Source organism: Epinephelus moara, chromosome 19 (assembly GCF_006386435.1).
Source record: "Epinephelus moara isolate mb chromosome 19, YSFRI_EMoa_1.0, whole genome shotgun sequence".
NCBI lineage: Eukaryota > Metazoa > Chordata > Actinopteri > Perciformes > Serranidae > Epinephelus > Epinephelus moara.
The window spans coordinates 504,498-523,584 of record NC_065524.1 but is presented as its reverse complement, the minus strand read 5'-3'; the positions used below and the strand labels follow the sequence as shown (position 1 = coordinate 523,584).

General features: G+C 38.2%; 1 protein-coding gene across 1 annotated transcript in view; it reads right to left on the bottom strand.

Moving 5' to 3' along the window:
- Positions 1 to 1,110: 1,110 nt before the first annotated feature.
- Positions 1,111 to 19,087, bottom strand: part of LOC126406518 (collagen alpha-1(XIII) chain-like) — a 349,158-nt gene continuing 331,181 nt past the window's right edge. The window contains exons 39-40 of the mRNA XM_050070828.1: positions 17,202 to 17,240; positions 1,111 to 7,106 (exon numbers count right to left, since the gene is read on the bottom strand). Of these exons, the coding sequence (XP_049926785.1) occupies positions 7,074 to 7,106; positions 17,202 to 17,240 (72 nt within the window). The 3' untranslated portion in view covers positions 1,111 to 7,073. The remainder of the gene's footprint in view (positions 7,107 to 17,201; positions 17,241 to 19,087) is intronic.

The following is a 19,087-nucleotide window of genomic DNA, read 5'->3' as shown; positions in this document are numbered from 1 at the left end:
AACTACAATATGACATTTCTAAACAAAAACAGTATCAAAGACTTACAATATCTTACAACAGTTAACGTAACCTCACTGAAATGATGTAACCTAACTAAACGGTGTGGTTCAGCACAGACATTACAACTACATTAGTAAGAGTACACTAATAATAAGATGTGAAGTGCTTTGTGACTTTAATCCTACTCGAAAGAATAAATGAAAAATATGAAGGATGAGTTGGCTGATAATGGTCAACTGAAGAAGCAGCCAAGCCACCGCTTTAGAGAACTGACAAGCATTGTCGTGCCTTTCATACTCAAACAGAAATGTATACAAAAGTGTGTGTCAGATAATATACATAGAACAAATAAACACACACTAATACTCACTGTATGACATTAACATAAAACAATGAATGCACGTTACTTATAGCTGATTATTTAAAAAAAAAAAAAAAAAACTGCCCATAGAAAAACTGCGTGCTCTTACTTTGACATGCAGAAATGACGTCATCAGCTGGGTGATCACATGCTATCCGATACGAGTGCATTTTTGTTCGGACCGGCGGAAAGTTTGTTTCAAAACTCCGTGTGTGTAAAAAGCAAATCCTCACGCGTAGAACTGAGATCCACAAATGTATTTTCGATTCACAAATAAAAACTGAGTTCACAAATGCCCGTTGGAAAGTTGTAAATGTTAGGAAGATATTCACAAATGCTTTTCATTTATTTGCAAATTAATTTAATGTATTCACAGATATTTTTTTTTATTTGTGGAATGTGTTTGTGTATTTGCAGATCCGTTTTATACTTGCAAAATATTTTTGTGAGTTTACAAATCTTTTTTGTATTTGTGGAAGGTGTTTTATATTTACAGATTACACATTTACACACAGATTGTCGATCTGTTCACACACATAATTATGAAACAAATCTATCTCCATAGTCCACTTTCAGGGAGGCTCAGTTTCCCTGGGACCTAATGGAGCGGTAGGCGGGAGAGGACGCTTGGTGTATGCATGATGATTGGAGGAATTGTCTAAAAGGCTGAACCCCTTTGTGATTGACACACATGAAAATTCAATTACAAAAGATCAAAAATCACAAACCCACAAAAAGCTAATTCCACTGAAAAAGTTTCTTTATTCTGAGTCAGTGACAAGTTGCTCACAAAGTTGACTTGTGCATATATCTGTTTGGCAATCAGTTACGACAGCTGCCATTCTTTGGATTATAAAAAGTAAAAACAAATTATTCTGGAAAACAAAAACATTGCCATTACCATGAAACATTCAGTTCTGACACTGCACTAAACTAACAACAACTCAGCATGTGGATTGCAGTGAATACCTCACTTCAATGTTGTGGTAGCACAGAAACCTACACAAAGGTCACTCAGTTGGCAGATTTCTTTTGAATGTGTGAAAAGAAAACATCAAAGGTACAGTATGAATAATGTTCAATCACTGATATAGGAAAGAATGATGAAAATATATTAGCATGCAAATTCTGTATAATGCCCTCCTACTCGTTCAAAGATATTGTTTGAGTCTGACAAGTATTCAAAATTAAACAAATCATACATCAAGATTTATACTTTGATCAAAATAAAGCAGGTTAACTGTCTTAATGAAGAATTCATTTCCTACTTAATTCAAAATTTAAATTAAAAAAACAGTGAGACCAGAAGAAAACACTGCTGCTGTAAATGCAAAACTGAATGTGGTAAAAACTTCACTTGAAGAGCCCTGTAAGGCTTTAGCGCATAGTCCATGCAAGGCTTTTTGTGTTATTGGCTCTAACTGCTACAATACCCATGAGCTTTGGCCGCCATTGTCATGACGAAAAAGCCAGTCAGACACATGAATTAGAGCTGGTGAAACAAATGCTGCATTTCCACTGGATGGTGCGGCATGGTTCTGCTCGACTCCACCTCAACTCTTTATTATTTTTTTTCCAGTAGCAAAAGTTGTAGATAGTACCTGGTACCTGGTGATTTGTTGGTACCACCTCGGTCAACGATCCAAACAAGCTGAGCCCATACTAGAAGATGGAGTTAAAACAATGCAGACCACTGACTGGTTAGAAAGTGCGACAGGGCACATCCTGCAAAACCCCACCATTTTTAGCGGCTGTACACATGCCGCATCTGTAACTGCCTGGAAAATGCAAGGTCGGGTGCTGGGTGCTACTCTTGTGCCTACTCTGTGCCAACTTTCAAGAGCGAGGCGGCAGGTTGTATCGGAGGTTGCTAAGCAACCTTAACAAGCACCATATCATAGCCTATTTACCTGAAATCAGAGTGCAGAGCTGATCCTCTTCCAGGTGCTGTTTGTGTGTAGGCCTACTGTCTGTGGGACAGATGTAAAGCTCTGGCAGCCCTGCACTAAAATGATCAACATCTTCTCCATATTTACTACAGACAGATAGTTACAGAAAAGGGAAAGATGCCAACTGTAATTGGTTGTTCCTTGTTAGATGACATGCAGTGCATGCTGCTGTGTTACAAAAGTTGAACTCTGTTTATTGCAGGGCGCAGCCGCTACACCCTGAAAAATAGGCACTTGGGAAACCGTGCGTGCCAGGACGCCATTGCTCTGGCGTTTGAGTGCATTTGCTGTGCATCTACATTGAAAACAATTAATTAGGTGGCGCAAAAAACACAGCATGTGCACGGCCCCTTAAATAGCCAAGCAACAGCAATTTTTTTTGTTGTTCAATTGACACAGATTTTTTAAAGGCAGCCCAAAAACTAAAAACTCACATATACACAATAATAAACAAAACAGAAGAAAGGACTTGGTACCAAAAGTGAGTTGGCTTGAGCAGAGCTGAGCCATGCAGTGGAACTGCAGTGTCAGACCCTGATTAGGCCACATGGAGATGTGGCTACAGGCACAGCTACTTCAAAAACCCCTTGGCAAAACGTATTAGGCAAAGCAGCATGGTGCGCCTATGGAGTAGGGCTGCGTATGCAACCTGATCATGAAATGTGGAAAAAAAAATAGATTCAAGCAGTGCTCTCTCTCTCTCTCTCTCTCTCTCTCTCAATCTCTCTCTCTCTCTCTCCTACACAAAACTATCACAACATGAGATATGCATTCCCCCTTCTCTCTCACAACTAGCTAACTAGCTAGCTAGCCTATTTACTAGCATAGTAAACAGCATTATCAGCGGAGAAATTTGCCTGGCTGCTCATGTTACTATGTGCATGCGTTCACCAATAAGCACCTAATACTGGGATGACCTTGAATTATAAAGTTCAATGTATTGAAATACCACTCTGCATTTGTCATCATCCTGTTGTGCTTCCTACAATTACTGACATCAAAACAGGAAGAAGAGATGGTGTGAGGTGAGTTAGTAAAGCCTGGCTCTTGCTTGATTTGATTGGCTGCCTGGGCCAAGTGTGACACTGATGAGCAGTGCAACCACGCCTTGCGCTGAAAAGTTGAGATTATTTCTAACATTTATGGGTGTCTAAAAAACGCCAGAAAAACTGACGTGATGCAAGAGAGGAGCACAAGCCAGGTACAACATACCATAGGAAAACAACGGTTTTGTTAGTGATGCATTTGTTTAGTTAGTGAGACTGACTAACTGTGACTACCTGAGCAAACAAACTGACTACACGCTGAAGATGAGTTGCACAATGTCCTTACAGTGATATAAGCACAATAATGCACGCTAAGCTGTTCCAGTGTAGAAAGTAATACATGTACTTTTACTCTCTTAAATTGGGGTATACGCCTCTCACTACGTTGACTGATACATTTAGTTATGCATACTTTCTATATTAAGTTAATCTCACAAACTGGCAATTGCACACACACACACACACACACACACACACACACACACACACACACACACACATGATGCAGACTACACCCAAACCAAATCATTTCAGTTTCAGCCAATTAAGTAACCCTGGATTCCAGCGGCACAGCTGTACCGCAGGCCAGCAGCCATGCCAGACAATGCTTCTGAAGATTGTTTGTTTTGTTTTGTGTGAAGAGATTAAACAGAGTGCTTCACAGCAAATATTTGTCATTTGTGTGATTCCTGATATGGCACTTTAATAGTAATTAACACTTCACATTTGTTATTTTTAGTCTACTTTTTGAGGACCTGTTTGAACATAGTACATTGATTTAATAAATCGCATCTACTACTAAAGTATTGTTTTACGAGATGGCTTGCAGCTATACTGCCAGACACTGCTATGTGTGTGTCTCTGGGGGAGTGTCAGTGCATAGCTGTATAGATGCTGTTCATCATGGCTACCATTACTGTTCATCAGACCCGAATATCTCATTCAGCTCTGAATATAGCGCAGTAATCGACAGGCTCATGTGTTGTTCTTTCTGCCACTAAATCCATCTTTCAAACTATCTCATGCTTACATTAACAGCAGCTCTATGTAAGAGGCTTAAACCAGGGCTACTGTTAGCTGGAACAGCAGTTGCAGGGAGCAACATACAAAAAAAGACTGAGGAAGAAGGCTGAGCTAAACTTTCAAATCTAAGCAATCACATACAAGCTGAAAAACAATAAGTCTCCTAGCAACCACTGTTGTGACTGAAAATGATGTGAGGGAAATGGATAGGTCACTACTGTCAAACTAAAATAACTAATTGAAACCAAAAAAAAAGCTGGATTTTTATATCTGAGTGCATTATGACCTACCTGAAGAACTCATCAAGTGAAGTAACAAATACAAAGGGTCCAGACTGGCATTAACACATCACACCAACTACATGTTGTACAGCTCTGATACAAAACGTACAAGAACATGTGTACACACATGTAAAATGAGTCAAATAATGCCTTTGTTTGGATTAAGCGCTGCTAACAACACATTTTCTGGTTCCCAACCTAACATAGATCAAAACTTACAGTATATTCTTATATACTCACATAAAATGTGTATTCTGTAACCCGAATTCATGCACAAAAATGTAGTTTGCAGTGTATAAAGAGCACACTGTTACAACTCTATTGGCTATATATGGCTATAGGACATGGCAAACCAAGTAAATAAAACATAGTTACAACTCGCTTAGTTTATATAAACAAAACTGTGTTAGTTTCATATTTGTGCAAAATAGAAATGTGCCGGTTAAAACAGAAACTACAGAGAAACTTCCAGATATAAAATGTTAAAGATTCAGTCCCTTATTTTGTTACAGCACCCAACAACAACCCAAACCTTCCTCTCCATTCTCTTGAAGTTTTAAAGATGACGGGATGAGTGTGGAACAGAGAAGGCAGCTGAATTCTGTAAAAAGTCAGGGAGTGTATCTTTGAAATAAACTATTTGGTAAAAGTCACATTGCCTGACAAAAGAATTGCTATTGAGATTCTAACTTCAAACAACACAATAAATGAACAAATTCTACTTTAACATTTTCATTAGGTCAGATGTTGTTAATTGTGAATCATGGTTCTAATTACTTTGTATGGTGGCTGAGAGAGCTCAGAGCACTCTAAAACAGTCAAGTAAACAGACAAAATACAAAGACAATCCAACTCAATCAACAGAACACAATAGATAATCGAATCGACAAAACACAAGCTAGCAGACAAAATAATGAAAATGTTCTGTCTTGCTTGTGGTTTGTGTTTTTGCTTCTTGTTTCTGAAGTTTCAGTGCTTTGAGCTCACTGTGCTTTTGTTGCTGAAAGGTTTGTTTTTAAAAATAAAACTGATCTAATAATTACAATAATAAAGCTATAATTACTTAAAAATTTAAAAATGAACAATAGGTGCATCCCACTCAGTGCACTTGCACCTATTCAAACAATGAAAAGGCATTACATTTCTCTCATAACTTAAAACTACTGAACTCAAAAAATGGAAAAACAACAACAAAAAAATAAATAAAAATGAAACACCATTTTGACCCAGGTCTGTGTACAAGGCAGCTGTCAGTATGACATAAGGAATGCTTCTGTACATTTGATTTTCAATGAAACAGGAAAGTGTGACACACGGACAGAGGGCATTTTTTTTAGATCATTTGCGTGTACAGTAACAGCTGTTAACATATTCCGACTGTGACGTTTTTGTTTTTAACTAATTATATTCACAGTTACAAAACAATAAAATCATTTGAAAAACAAACTTGACAAATTTAACATTATTTGAGTAAAAAAACAAAACAACTATATTGCATGCAATATATTTTTCTGCATGTGATAGAGACTGGATATGTGTTGCATGCAGATAGATAAATCATGGGTTTTTTCTCTCTTACAAGTGTCAGTCATCTGTACCTAATCAGCACGTGGACACTGCCCTCTGAGAATCTTTATGCTTATTCTGTACGTAAAATCATGTTTCATCAATGAATCTATTTACACAGACTGAGTACTTCTATACAATCCTTTGTCTTATATGTTACAATACTTACAGTACAGCATTGGATCATGATGTCTGTTAACACCTCAATAGAAAAAGCAAAGAATATCATATATGTGACCAGGCATGATGTTAGATGCTGGTTTTAGAGTATTTCCTCTATGGCACAGTGATTCTAACAAAATGTCATAGCTGCTTGTAAAAGGATTGTTGAAAAGGCAGTGAATTAGAAAATATCAAGAAGGAATCATCAAGAGGGTATCCCTTTGTTTTTTTGTTTTTCTTGGAAACACATGGCATCTACCTGCTCTGTGAGCTGCTCTGATTTCTGTATCACAGTTAAAGTATTGATGTTACATCAAACCCAACAAATAGCATGTGCTAAAGTGTCCATGCCTCACTTTCACTACAAGATAAATAGATCAAACTGTATGCAGTCAAAGAAACACATCAGTATATACAGTTGTGTCCCTGTGGCTGTGATGGTTGTCCTGTCCAGAGAGCCTCAATAACTAAACCAACGATGGTGCAACGTCTCCACTTTCCAGTCTTACCAAAGTTAATGTGCTCTCCCACTACAACCAGAGCCTCCGACGTTACTGGCCCTGTGTTCAGCCTCCTGGAAAAATGTTGAAATGCCAACTCCAGGTTTGGGTAAAAACTCAAAGATACCTCAAAATGTCTTCAAGTTTCCTCTCTGTGGCATCATGAAGACAGTCTTTAGTAGCCCTACTTCTTAGCCAGTTGGAAAGGATGTTGACCCTTTAAACATACGTGTAAACACAGTTTAGTCATTTCAGAAATACAAGTGAATGCGTTCAGGGATATTAAATTGTGCAATACATAAGAGATTATTTATCATTAGTGTTTGATGTCCAGTGCATTCCAGATTTATTTTAGCATTAGCTCCTGATTTACTTTTATACTTTTCTTACATTTTTAAACTACAGCATTTGCATTTTATGAAGAACATGAGTGTGTGAGCTGGCTGTCAGTTGAAAGCTGCTGCTGCAACAGCAGCAATCTTTCAAGTCTTTTAGTGCCACCTACAGGTGGAATTGTACTAAATGCTGCAAAGTTGTTCAGCATCCCCATCTGTATAACCAACACATTCTTACTCCGACCTTGTCACATGTCGATGTTTGGTCATGGACTTTTCATTTCAAGATATGGCATGCAAAGTACCTGGGTGTTTTGGTTGTTAACATTCTGGGATGCCATGTCAAATTCAGCCTGTTAAATGCATTGTCTGATTTCAAAATACACTTCTGTTTTCACAGGAATTGTAGAGTTTGCATACGATCTCCACAAAACATTACAAATCAAAGATTTTTTTCTTCAGCAACAAACGCACGTGCTTACGTTTTGCCAACACATACACGTGGTTGGCATCAGGAAAACAGAACAGAATTTGGCTTTTCAGTCTTATGGGTCAGGGGTTGTTGGACCCACCTGCACTCGGACTTTCGCTGCCTTAACTTTCATTCTTGTCCCGCTGCTTTTCCCCCGACACCACTGGGCACAGTTAAATAATAACCGCAATCGGCTGTGTATCATGCCAACATGAAAGGATGGCTTTTGTCGTCGGTGTCTGACACCAGAAGTCACTGACCAAGCACCAATTTTTGACCACTTGGAGTGAGACCGGGCTGAAATCACATTAAAATGCAATACTACCATGTAGGCATTGAAAGCTTGGTTTTCAACGACTTCGGAATGAGACCGAGTTGATACAACATGCTGAATTTGGTTACCATGGAATATTACTTTAGAGATATGGCAGTGGTGGATTCACTAATGGCCTTGAGATTGTGCTATTGATGATATTGTAAAAAATGTCATGCATATGCTCATAGAGAACTTGTATAACCTGTTTCATTTTATTAAAGTTGATAGGTTGTAAAAATATCCAGTTTTAATGTTACTATTAGTGCCCCCCTATGGGTAGAACTGTATAGAATTTCACACACGTGTCTGTGTATACAAAATTCCCAAATCTGGTTGCAATTTAATTTAGCATTAAGAAGTTATAAGGTTATTAAGTTTATTAGGCAACTGCTTTAAAGGTTTGGTAACCAATTACAGACAAATGGTGATTGATACCCAAGATGAACTGAAGAGATCTGTTCAGGGTCATCTAAATATGGTATGTACCAAATCTGGTGCCGAGATGAGATATGGGCCAAAAAAGCAAAAATAATGGGTACACAAAAAAAATCCAAAATGGCAAAAAAAAAAAAAAAAACGTATTGGCGCAAATGGGTGAGGACTATGTCAGTCAAAGTGCCATCATCCAATGAACAGACTGCATATATTGTTTTGTTACGCCTCATGGTGCATGAGTTATTAGCTAAAAAGTAAAACACATGACAACTCATCAGATGGTTGCGTTTTTGGTACCATGTATGAATATGTGATGCATTTCCAGATGGCACACCAGGGATAAAGCATCAATACTTTAGCACCTGTACTTGCTGATATTTCAGCTTTCAAAGGTCTGTCTGCACCCAGTTGAGATGTGATATCCTGCCTCTGGCAGTAGAGACTAGACGTTTTCATTCAGTTCCAGAAGAGAATAGAAAATGTCAACTGTGTGACCTCGGAGAGAAAATGAAATACACTTTTTGTTTGACTGTCCAGTTTATCACAATCTCTGATGTAAGCTTTTCGTGAAATTGTCTGCAGAATTATTTGTTTTTCATGTCTGATGAATGTAGACTTGAGTTTCTGTTTACAGACAAAGTGTTTCAGTTAGCTGAGTTTGTGTCAAATGCTTACAAACTGCATTTGAGGGCACTTAATGTTCGACATTTTAAAGATATGGTTTGTACCATGATGTTATGCTCTTGATTTACAATAAATGGAACAGAAGCAAATTGATGCAAAAACTTGGTGAAATAATAAATAAATGATTTGAGATTTACAATCATTTAATCAGCTGTCTGACACCAATGCAAACTGTTAAGACTACACAGAAGCTCTTCCTTTTAATTCTAGGGTGGTGCATGGTCAACAAGTCTCAAGTTTTTTTTCCCCCAGGTTAGGAACTTTGGGGTTTCTTTCAATTCATCTTTAATAAAGATTAAAGATGAATTGAGTAGAGCCACAAAACAGAAGAACTTATCCAAAGGATATTTCTATCTATCTATCTATCTATCTATCTATCTATCTATCTATCTATCACTACATCCATCCTTCCATCCATACATCCATCCATCCATTTTCAACTGCTTATCCGAAGCCCGGTCACGGGAGCAGCAGGCTGAGCAAAGTGCTCCAGACGTCCCTCTCCCTACCAACGCTTTTGACGAGAATAAGTGTGATGATATTTGTTGTACTTCCCAACAAAGCAACTAGAAGATTGTAATTGATCAGGAAATACTGCAGCCTGGTAGAAGAAGCTGTGGTCAAATTATTCCAATCATCCCAGATGGCTCCACTGGCTGGCTGTTTGGTTTCAAGATCCATTTTTAAGTTTTGGTATATGTAATGCATTATATGGCCTTGCTCTAAGGTTGTCAGCTTGTTGGGAAAAGACTCAGGTCAACAGTTTCTCTGTTCCCACATACAAGGTTGGAATGTAATAAATGATATCATATTTATTATGCTCCCATTGAACAGCCTGCTTGCTGCCCTGATCGTTTCCAGCTGTATTACATTCGTTTCAACTCAAACTGAAGAGCTTTTAATGCCTACGTGGTAAAATTGCATTTTTCTGTGATTCTCACTTAGAAGCTGTCAAACATCAGTGCTTAGTCAGGGACTTCCAGTGTCAGACAGCAACCAAAAAAGCCACCCTTTCACGTCAGCATGATATGCAGCTGGTCACCATTATTGTTAAACACTGCCGGGCGTCATCAGGAGGAAATTTGGCAGGACAATGATGAAAATTAAGAAGACAGAAGTCCAGGTAGGGTGGGGTGGATGGGTCCAACAACCACCGACTTTGATGGCTATGGAGGCTGATGTTTGCTTACCATAAGATTATAAAGCCAAACCCTGTTCTTTTTTCTTGAATCCAACCACATGAGTGTGTTGGCTAAACGTAACCATGTGCGTCTGTTGTTGAAGGAAAAAAATGTCAATTTGTAGTGTTATACCAACACAGTGCATTTATTTTGAAAGAGACTGCATGCAAACTGTACATTTCCGGTGAAAACTTAAGTGTATTTCAAATTCAGACAATGCGTGTAACAGGCTGAAGTTGACATGGCGTCCCAGAACGTCAACAACCAACGCACCCAGGGTAGTTTGCATGTAATATCTCGACACTGAAAGTTCATATCATGACCAAACGTTGATATTTGACGAGGTCAGCGTGAGAATGTGTTGGTGATTCATGCCTGGTGTGTATTTTCTAGCAGTGCTGGAAAATATTTGTGAGTTTGATGTGATGTCATTGTCATGTCATTCCATGTTATTAATGTCAAAGGGTGATTGTTGTACTGGCGCCTCAGCCTTCCAGTTTGTATTCAGCTGGCAGACACCGATTCTGCATAGAAATCCTGTCTTATCCTTTTACAGACCTGCCCTTTTGCCTGAAAACTAGTCTTATTTGTTTACATAATACATCTCTGTTGTGCAACCACCTGATTTAAATCTTATTTTAATAGTTTCACTACTGTCTTTTGGATCATCCATCCATCCAATGTGCATTTAACAAGCACAAACAATTGCAGAAGAGGATGTACTTCCTTAGAAAGCTGAACCAATTTAAATTGGACAACTGTATTCTGGAGTTGTTCTATAAGGCCCTGTTGCAAAGTCTCCTAACCTTTGGCCTTATTTGTGCCTTTGGAAACATGTACATTCAGGACCAGAAAAAATTGCAACGTATGGTCAAATTTGCAAGCAAAATCATTGGAGTTGACCAGGCCTTGGCAACTCAATTGTACAATGAACTTATTTCTAAGAAGACAGACCAGATTTTAACTAACCCAACCCACACCATCTATATGAAATTTAAAAAAAGTAAAAGGTTAAGCGGCAGAATTCAGCGTGAAGCCTTTCCCAGCTCGACATTGGGCGAGAGGCAGGGTACACCCTGGACAGGTCCCTGTCGATCACAGGGCTAGCACATAGGGCAATTTAGAGTCACCAATTAACCTATCTCCAAGCTGCATGTCTTTGGACTGTGGGAGTGCCCGGAGAAAACCCACACTGACACAAGGAGAACATGCAAACTCTGAACAGAAGGGTTCCCTTCTGGGATTGAACCAGGAACCCTCTTGCTGTGAGACAACAGTGCTAACCACTACACCACTGTGCCACCCCCTTTTGGATCATTTATTTGTAAATTTGTATACAGTTTTACAACTATGTGCTTGTATTTTGCAGTTCTTGAATAATACGTTTACAACAATTATTCATTATTATTATTATTATTATTGATAATATTGTTATTTATAATACTAATACTAATAATAATTATTGTTGTTGTTGTATGTTTGCACTGGACATCATGGTAGCAGTGTGAAAAAGTGTATATTGAGAGATCTTTCAATTACATTTAAAACATGTTTAGGTCCATGTGATACTGTTGTCCAACCAAAAATATTGTCTGTAACATAATTAAAGAGCTCAAACAAAACCACATCATTCAGTCCATGCTGTGAGGCACACACAAATGCACCTTCAAATCCAAATGGGTTAGCATTGTTTGGAGACCACCATCAAACCAGTGATCACAGCTCTGTACAGACAGGATCACTTCAGAAAAATAATATAGAAATACCACTGGAACAATACAGTGCAGTTAATATCAGCTATAGGCTAGCTGCACCTCTGAGTAACACAAAATAGATCTTTTAATTGGTCTGTAGAAGTTTATACCATATCCCGCAGCATTTTGACACTACAGTCTGCACTATAAATAACCTCTAAACATATACAGTTTACATACCTGACTTGTTACTTGGTGTTACAGTACATTAATAAATTTCTTTTTAGCCTTAAAAACGAACTGAAATATTCATGTGGCAAAGCTGTCTATATTCTTTACCTCCTTCAGTTACTGGACTTGTGCCCCTGTATAATGAATACTCCTCCTCAGTCAGATAGTTTCTCAGCAGACATTTTGACATGTGACAGCAGGAAAAGCAGATGAAAATAATGAATGAATAACGGATGAATTGGATTTAGCCGCTTCAGTCTTAGGGTTCCCGTAATGTGCATGCTTGCTCACTGTCACATTGTTATGGCTTACTGGCACACTTGTATGGAGCCTTTGTTAATGGTCTTAGATATGCTTTTCCTTCCAGTCAAAGTCATCATGTCTCCTGTGAGAAAGGTCTGTTAAATGTCTGCAAATGTGAGAGGTAAAGTGAAAGATTTGAACTTTAAGAGCATCTGTCTTTAACTCCAAGACATTAAACCTCAGTTTAAGTGGGTCTGCAGTAGGTTTAACTTTAAGTGCAGATACAGTAATCCCTAGTGGCATTTATGTGATATCTACAGGATACAGCAGCTGGTTCAGTCTTAGCTACAGGTACAGTTTAGAGATCTTGTCCCAGCCTGTTCTCATTCCAAAGTACCACTGCTTTGTCAGATATTTTTGTGTCTGACACTTACACCAAAAGCCACCTTTTGTGGCAGTATGTTATACCACCGGGGGATGTCAGTTTGTATATGCAGCAATGCAGAACCATTTGCAGTGTTATGATACACCGCCGGTCTGCCGGACAACACGTGTTGCTGCAGTATGATACACTGCCGGACGCTGTCAGTTTGAAACCCTGCTGGTAATGACAGAATATAGCTGAAAGCTATATGGTGTTGCTATGTTAGTATATTAAGCTATATTAGTAGCTCAAAAGTCTCTATAGGGAGGGTGAAAGGGGCAGTGGATGGGTCCAACAGACCCTGGACTTTTACCCAGGAGTCTGGTGTTTCCTTCTCATATTAAAGTAATGTAGAGCTAAACCATGCTATTTTTTTCTAAAACTAACCACGTGTTTTTGTTGACCTCCTGTTGTTGGTAGCGGCATCCTGGAACATCAACAACAGACACATGAGTATACCTAGTGCCTAACATGTAGACATGAAAGTCCACTGACAAAGTGGCCATATGTGATGACTTAGGATGAGAATGTGTTGCCTGTCCCATGCTAAACTAAAAGTCAGCGTTGAGTTATTTTGTCAGTTGACTGATGTCAACCACAATCTTTTCCTAACCATAACCAGGGAGTTTTGTTGCCTAATCCTAACCACAGACCCCTTGTATCAAAATACAATGCAAAAGGCTGCCCCTGGCACCATCAGGCATTATGATCAAGCATCAAAATATGATGAGCAGGGATGATATCACGGCAGTTTAGGAACCATGGGTTTTGGGTAATCTGAAATTATGCATTTGTGAAATGCTTTTGTGTTTAAAAACAGTTTTTTAAAATGCTGTATCTTACAGAAAAGGATTATTAATTATAATTAATCTAGTGGCACTCTCTAGCCTCCATAAATTAGTAGGTTTGAAACATTTTTGAGAACAAAACCAAAATCCTCAGAAATGTACGTTTAATTGTTATGGTCACTTTGAATGCAATCAACACTGAACATTTCAGTACATATCTGGACATCAGTATTTATGATCATTATGGAAGCTAGAGGCTTATGCAAGGGTTGATGTAAGGTACTGTGCAGCAAGAGGATGTGGTGAATAGGTTTATTACTGGCAAGGATCCAACAAAAATCTCTCATGGCAACATCAAATCCAGGCAAACCAAAACACAAACAAAGCTTTATCAAAGAGCAGCAGCATGGATCAAGCTCCACTTCGGTCAGTCCATCCATTTCTTCAACACTGAGTCACTTGGTAAAGTTACTGAGGTTAGCTTAAAGAGCACAGCTACTCAATAAAATGCTCATTAATGAAATGAAAATCCCATAGTTCTTGATTACAAAAAGAAAAGAAAAAAATTATCTCCATTGTCCAAGCCGGTTACAGCTTTCTTCGTAAGTGGATGACGATTGCAACAGCATGCCTTAATGGTGAGCAGCAATATTTTCCATCCAGCAATAAGGGTTGTACACTGTGCCTCAGATTAGAAGACACACACACAAACAATCTACAAACACTGCAGTTAATACACAGAGCCTCACAATCATAAAGCACAAAGTTGCTGCCCGTAAAATCTGGCTTTCTGCTGTCCATCTTAACATTTACTTTTTAGAATCTGTCATGCCTGAACTTTAAAGCTTCAAATGATTAAGAGATCTTGGTTGAAACTCTCCTCCAGGACTCAAGTGTTAACAGCAAACTGTGACTGTCTGGAAGGACTTGATTCAAAATCATATCTCAAAGACTAGATTTAAGGCTGTTCCTTGATGACTGATTAACACAACAGATATAATGCCTGCATTACTTTGATAGCATAACAAGACTAGCAGCCCCTTGTGACGCCAATGGTTATTACAACCAACTGTAGTTAAATGGAACAGTCAGTCTATATAATTCTTCATGAAGCATTTACAGTTGAGAGTGGCACTTTTGGACTGTTATGGAGTATTCAAAATGGAACGGCTTCATATTTAAGGGAGCATGACATATACAGCAAATGCCATGGCAAACTGCTCATAACTTTGTAGTTTTTTTTTTCAGTATTTTTTGTGTATAAATTCAAGGTGGAACTAATTGTGGGAATGAATGAACCATCCTAAATCATTAGGAATCATATGGGACGTGATGCAAATTTACTGGAACTCTGGGCATCATTTTTGGAGTTAACTCCAGGGGAAACTTTGTCTTGATGATTGTTTTAGACCAGAAATCCAGAAGACTCTACAATCATTAAGAATTAGTTTTGGGGATTTGTGGAAAATGATAATGTAATATTATTATTAACTTTTATTTCACAGATAAAAAAACATTAAATTGTGAAGACAATAAAGCCCCCACAAAATAGCATTTTAATTCTTGTGTGAGGTTTTCTGGCTTCATATGAGTGAAGGAAATCTCTGCTAGTAGCTAATTTGTACAATATAAAATGCCATAGGTTTGTGCTAATAACATTAGCATGTTGTATTTGTTTGGAAAACGTGTTTAGTATAAGACAGCTGTTTTGTTGGTCAACCTTGTGAGTTGTAATGGAGCCAAATTTTGTAACGTTACCTTTGTAAAATATTGCTGTTGTCCCTGGCCTCATATGAGTAAAGGAAATCTCTGCTAGCTGTTAGGCTAATTTATACAATGTAAAATGCCAAAGGCTTGTGCTAATACCATTAGCATGTTGTATTTGTGGGGAAAATGTGTCCAGCAAAAGACAAGTGCTTTGACTTTGAATCCTGTGTTATAGTGAAACTGATTTGTGTACTTGTGTTTGAAACTGTCGCTATTAAGCCATGTTTAATGTACATTTAATGTGTGTTTTGGGTGTGTTTTGAATCAACTAAACCTTACAGCACTTCACAGAAACCCCACTGCCAACTTGTGTTTTGGAGGTGTAACTTCAGAGTGACACAGACACAACACTGCACAAGTTTAAATTGTTGCAATGGCGTAGGCCATAGCATAGGCTCCACATAGAGCTGACGCACAAGTACAAATCCACCCTTACAGTGCCAAAGTTGGAGGCCCTGCTGTCAACAACTGAACCTATGAAACTATAGCCTGACTGATACTGGGTTTTGAGGCCAATACAGATATCGTTGTTTGGGACTTATAAAGCCCTGAAAACATTTAAAGGCAGTAAAATGAGAAAAGAGGAAACATAAAGGTTTTTTACCCTTTACCGTAACCTAAGTGGAAGAAAATGTTCAGAGCTTTTCTTTGTACACTTCATTTGTACCATTTAGGGTAGTATACCCTGACTGCTTGATGTATAGGGTTAGGCTATAATTGTGACCCCTCTGATACCCTTTTATTGCCCACTGTCACTGATGGGTGCCACATAATAACAATCCCAAATGTAATAAATAGTAGTTAATTATGAATCTCAATAAATTATACAAGTAATGTATGATAGAAAAATCAGTTTAACGTAGTCAGCATTTTTTTTTTTTTTTTACATCATAAGCAGGTTTACATCATCAGTTTTTATTATTTCTTTTTTGAATGCAGTTATAATGTTAAGCACAGCTATTATCAGTTTCCACAGGATCTGTACCAAATTTCATGTCATCTGGCCAATATTTATTGAGATATGGTGCTCTGGACCAAAGTGCCTGGATGGACTGGTGGACCAGCATTGCCATCCTATCATTAATGAGACAAAAAGAATGTATACTTTGGTGACAGCCTTAAATCTGATCCTATAAGTCTGTCTGTCCATTAGTACAATATGAGCATATGACCAAAAATTCAAAGTACAGACTTTAAACAGCTTTCTGTCACTAGTGTTTATGCAGTGCTCATCACAAAGAGGAGAGTTCACCTAAGACTTGCCAAATGCTAACACATGATTTTTCCAGCCCCACACCTCAGTGCAGCATGGTCTATTACAATAAAACTGAACAATATCATACAATAAGTTAATGAGCATTATCCACTTAATATTATGCACAAATATCATGCAGATGTTGCAACATTATTATTTTTACTTATCCAATCATATTAAAATAATGCATAGATATAAAATCCAATACATAAACACTATCATATGTATTAAAATAAACAATCTGTACAAAAATGTTGCCATATATTTTTAGGATTTCATTTTTTCCCACATATAACAGAATAGGGAAAAGTAAAAAAATAAATATCCTATGTACAATCACACAAGTCATTCCAAAGTTATCGTCACTGCAAGTGGAAAACAAAACGCAAATATATCAAAGGTTAGTTCAAACAATGTTCACAGTGAAGTTAGCATATAGTATGTCAGCTGCTGCAACACAAATCACATTGTCAAACTCTCAACTTACTTTATTCCAACATCCTGGTACAGGTAAGCCATCGTCTCCCTGGATAAAGAAAAACAAGATGCAAAGTAAAAAATAAAGTATGATAATAACATTATTGTGAGTGAAGCAATAACACATACAAAAGCAGCTTATAATTATATAAATTAAACTGTTGAAATTAGTATTCTCTTTTTTGATTGCCCTTGTAAAATGTGTAGTTCCAATCTGTGATTATGACTGGCTGAGCCAGATTCAAAGCCATTGTAAAATACTCTATGAACACACATAATTACAATTTCAGTACAATTAGGCCATCCAGGGCTCTGGAAGTAAACACTCCCTTGTAAAATGTATAGTTCCAATCTGTGATTATGATTGGCTGAGCCAGATTCAAAGCCATTGTAAAATACTCTATGAGCACACATAATTACAATTTCAGTACAATTACACCTTTAATAGTACTGCACCAATTAGTCACCTATTGTTATATGGGACATACAGTTAAAGAAGGCAACCGCCAAATGAAGCCCAAATCATTCATCATCCGCAAGGATGAGAACGGTCATAAGTACAGTATGCAATGCTGACATTCACTGAATGCACAACAACCATAAAAATGCTGGGAAAGAAACAAAGAGAGCCTACAGGGATTTATGTTTGAGCAGTGAGGGAACCAACTGTGTCCTCTTGCTTTGTTGGAGAAATACCTGTCATTGCCGCTGCCCAATCCACCAGCCATTAAGTGCCATTCGAGGTGGACAAACTCCACCAACTAGTTAGCAATGTTGTTTTATTACAGTGTAATGTTAGCTTGGTTACCCAGCATATACGGGGCTACACTGTAAAACAAATGATATTGCTGGCAAGTAAAAATAGCTCAACAGCTTTTAACTGTATTTATTCAATTTTTTTGCCCAAACCACGTTTTACATGACTACAGTGAACACATCATAAGAACACAGTAGTCATTTTTACTGAATAGAGCTAGAACGCATCATAATGAGTTCAAAGTAGCCATTTTTACTAAACAGAGTTTGAACGTATCATAATGTAACTTAATGCAACCTCCATTAGCTGCAAACAGCTAACATTTAACTAGCGCTCCTCCTGCTGATTTTACCATGAATTCCTTGTTCACAGTGTAGCATTATCAGGGAAACAAAAGGGTGCGTCCTCTGACCTGAGGACAGCGAGTTCACTGTGTCCCTTTATCCCGCAGGCATCCCAGGGAACATCACGGGTTGTCCCAAACACGCTTTTTATTGCCCTCAAGATGACGGGACTCCGGCTGCTACTACCTATCTCGTCACACAATAGTACGATCACAGAGCTCATTTACCAAACACTTGTTGTATTCTTGTTGTAACTGCTCATTGATTGAAGTTTGGCCTGGAGCCCTGCTCTTTGCCCTGCACATAACTGATGGGTAACACTTCATAAGTCAGCCCGCGTTTTAGAGTGTACCTCTCGCCCACTTTCCCGGGAGTTAGCGTATAACTCCAGGGAACTTACATGTACTTTCCCAGGAGTTAGAGCATAATTCCTCCTGGTGACTTACCACATACTTTCCAAGGAGTTAGAGTATCCCTCGCGGTCACTTACCACATACTTTCCGAGGAGTTAGAGTATCCATTGCGGTCACTTACCACATACTTTCCCAGGAGTTAGAGTATAACGACGCGGTCACTTGGCACATACTTTACCGGGAGTTAGAGTATAACTCGTCACTTATGTAATTTCCAAAAACTTATGGTTTAATTTCCTTATATGAATCTGTATATGTATGAAGTGCAGTAAAAACAAATGCTTTTGCCCTTTGCTCATGGCAGTTGATTCAGTCACTTTTATGTAGCCTATGTGTCATCAGGCAATTTCACCCACACTCCAGGGTTTTAATATTTATGTTT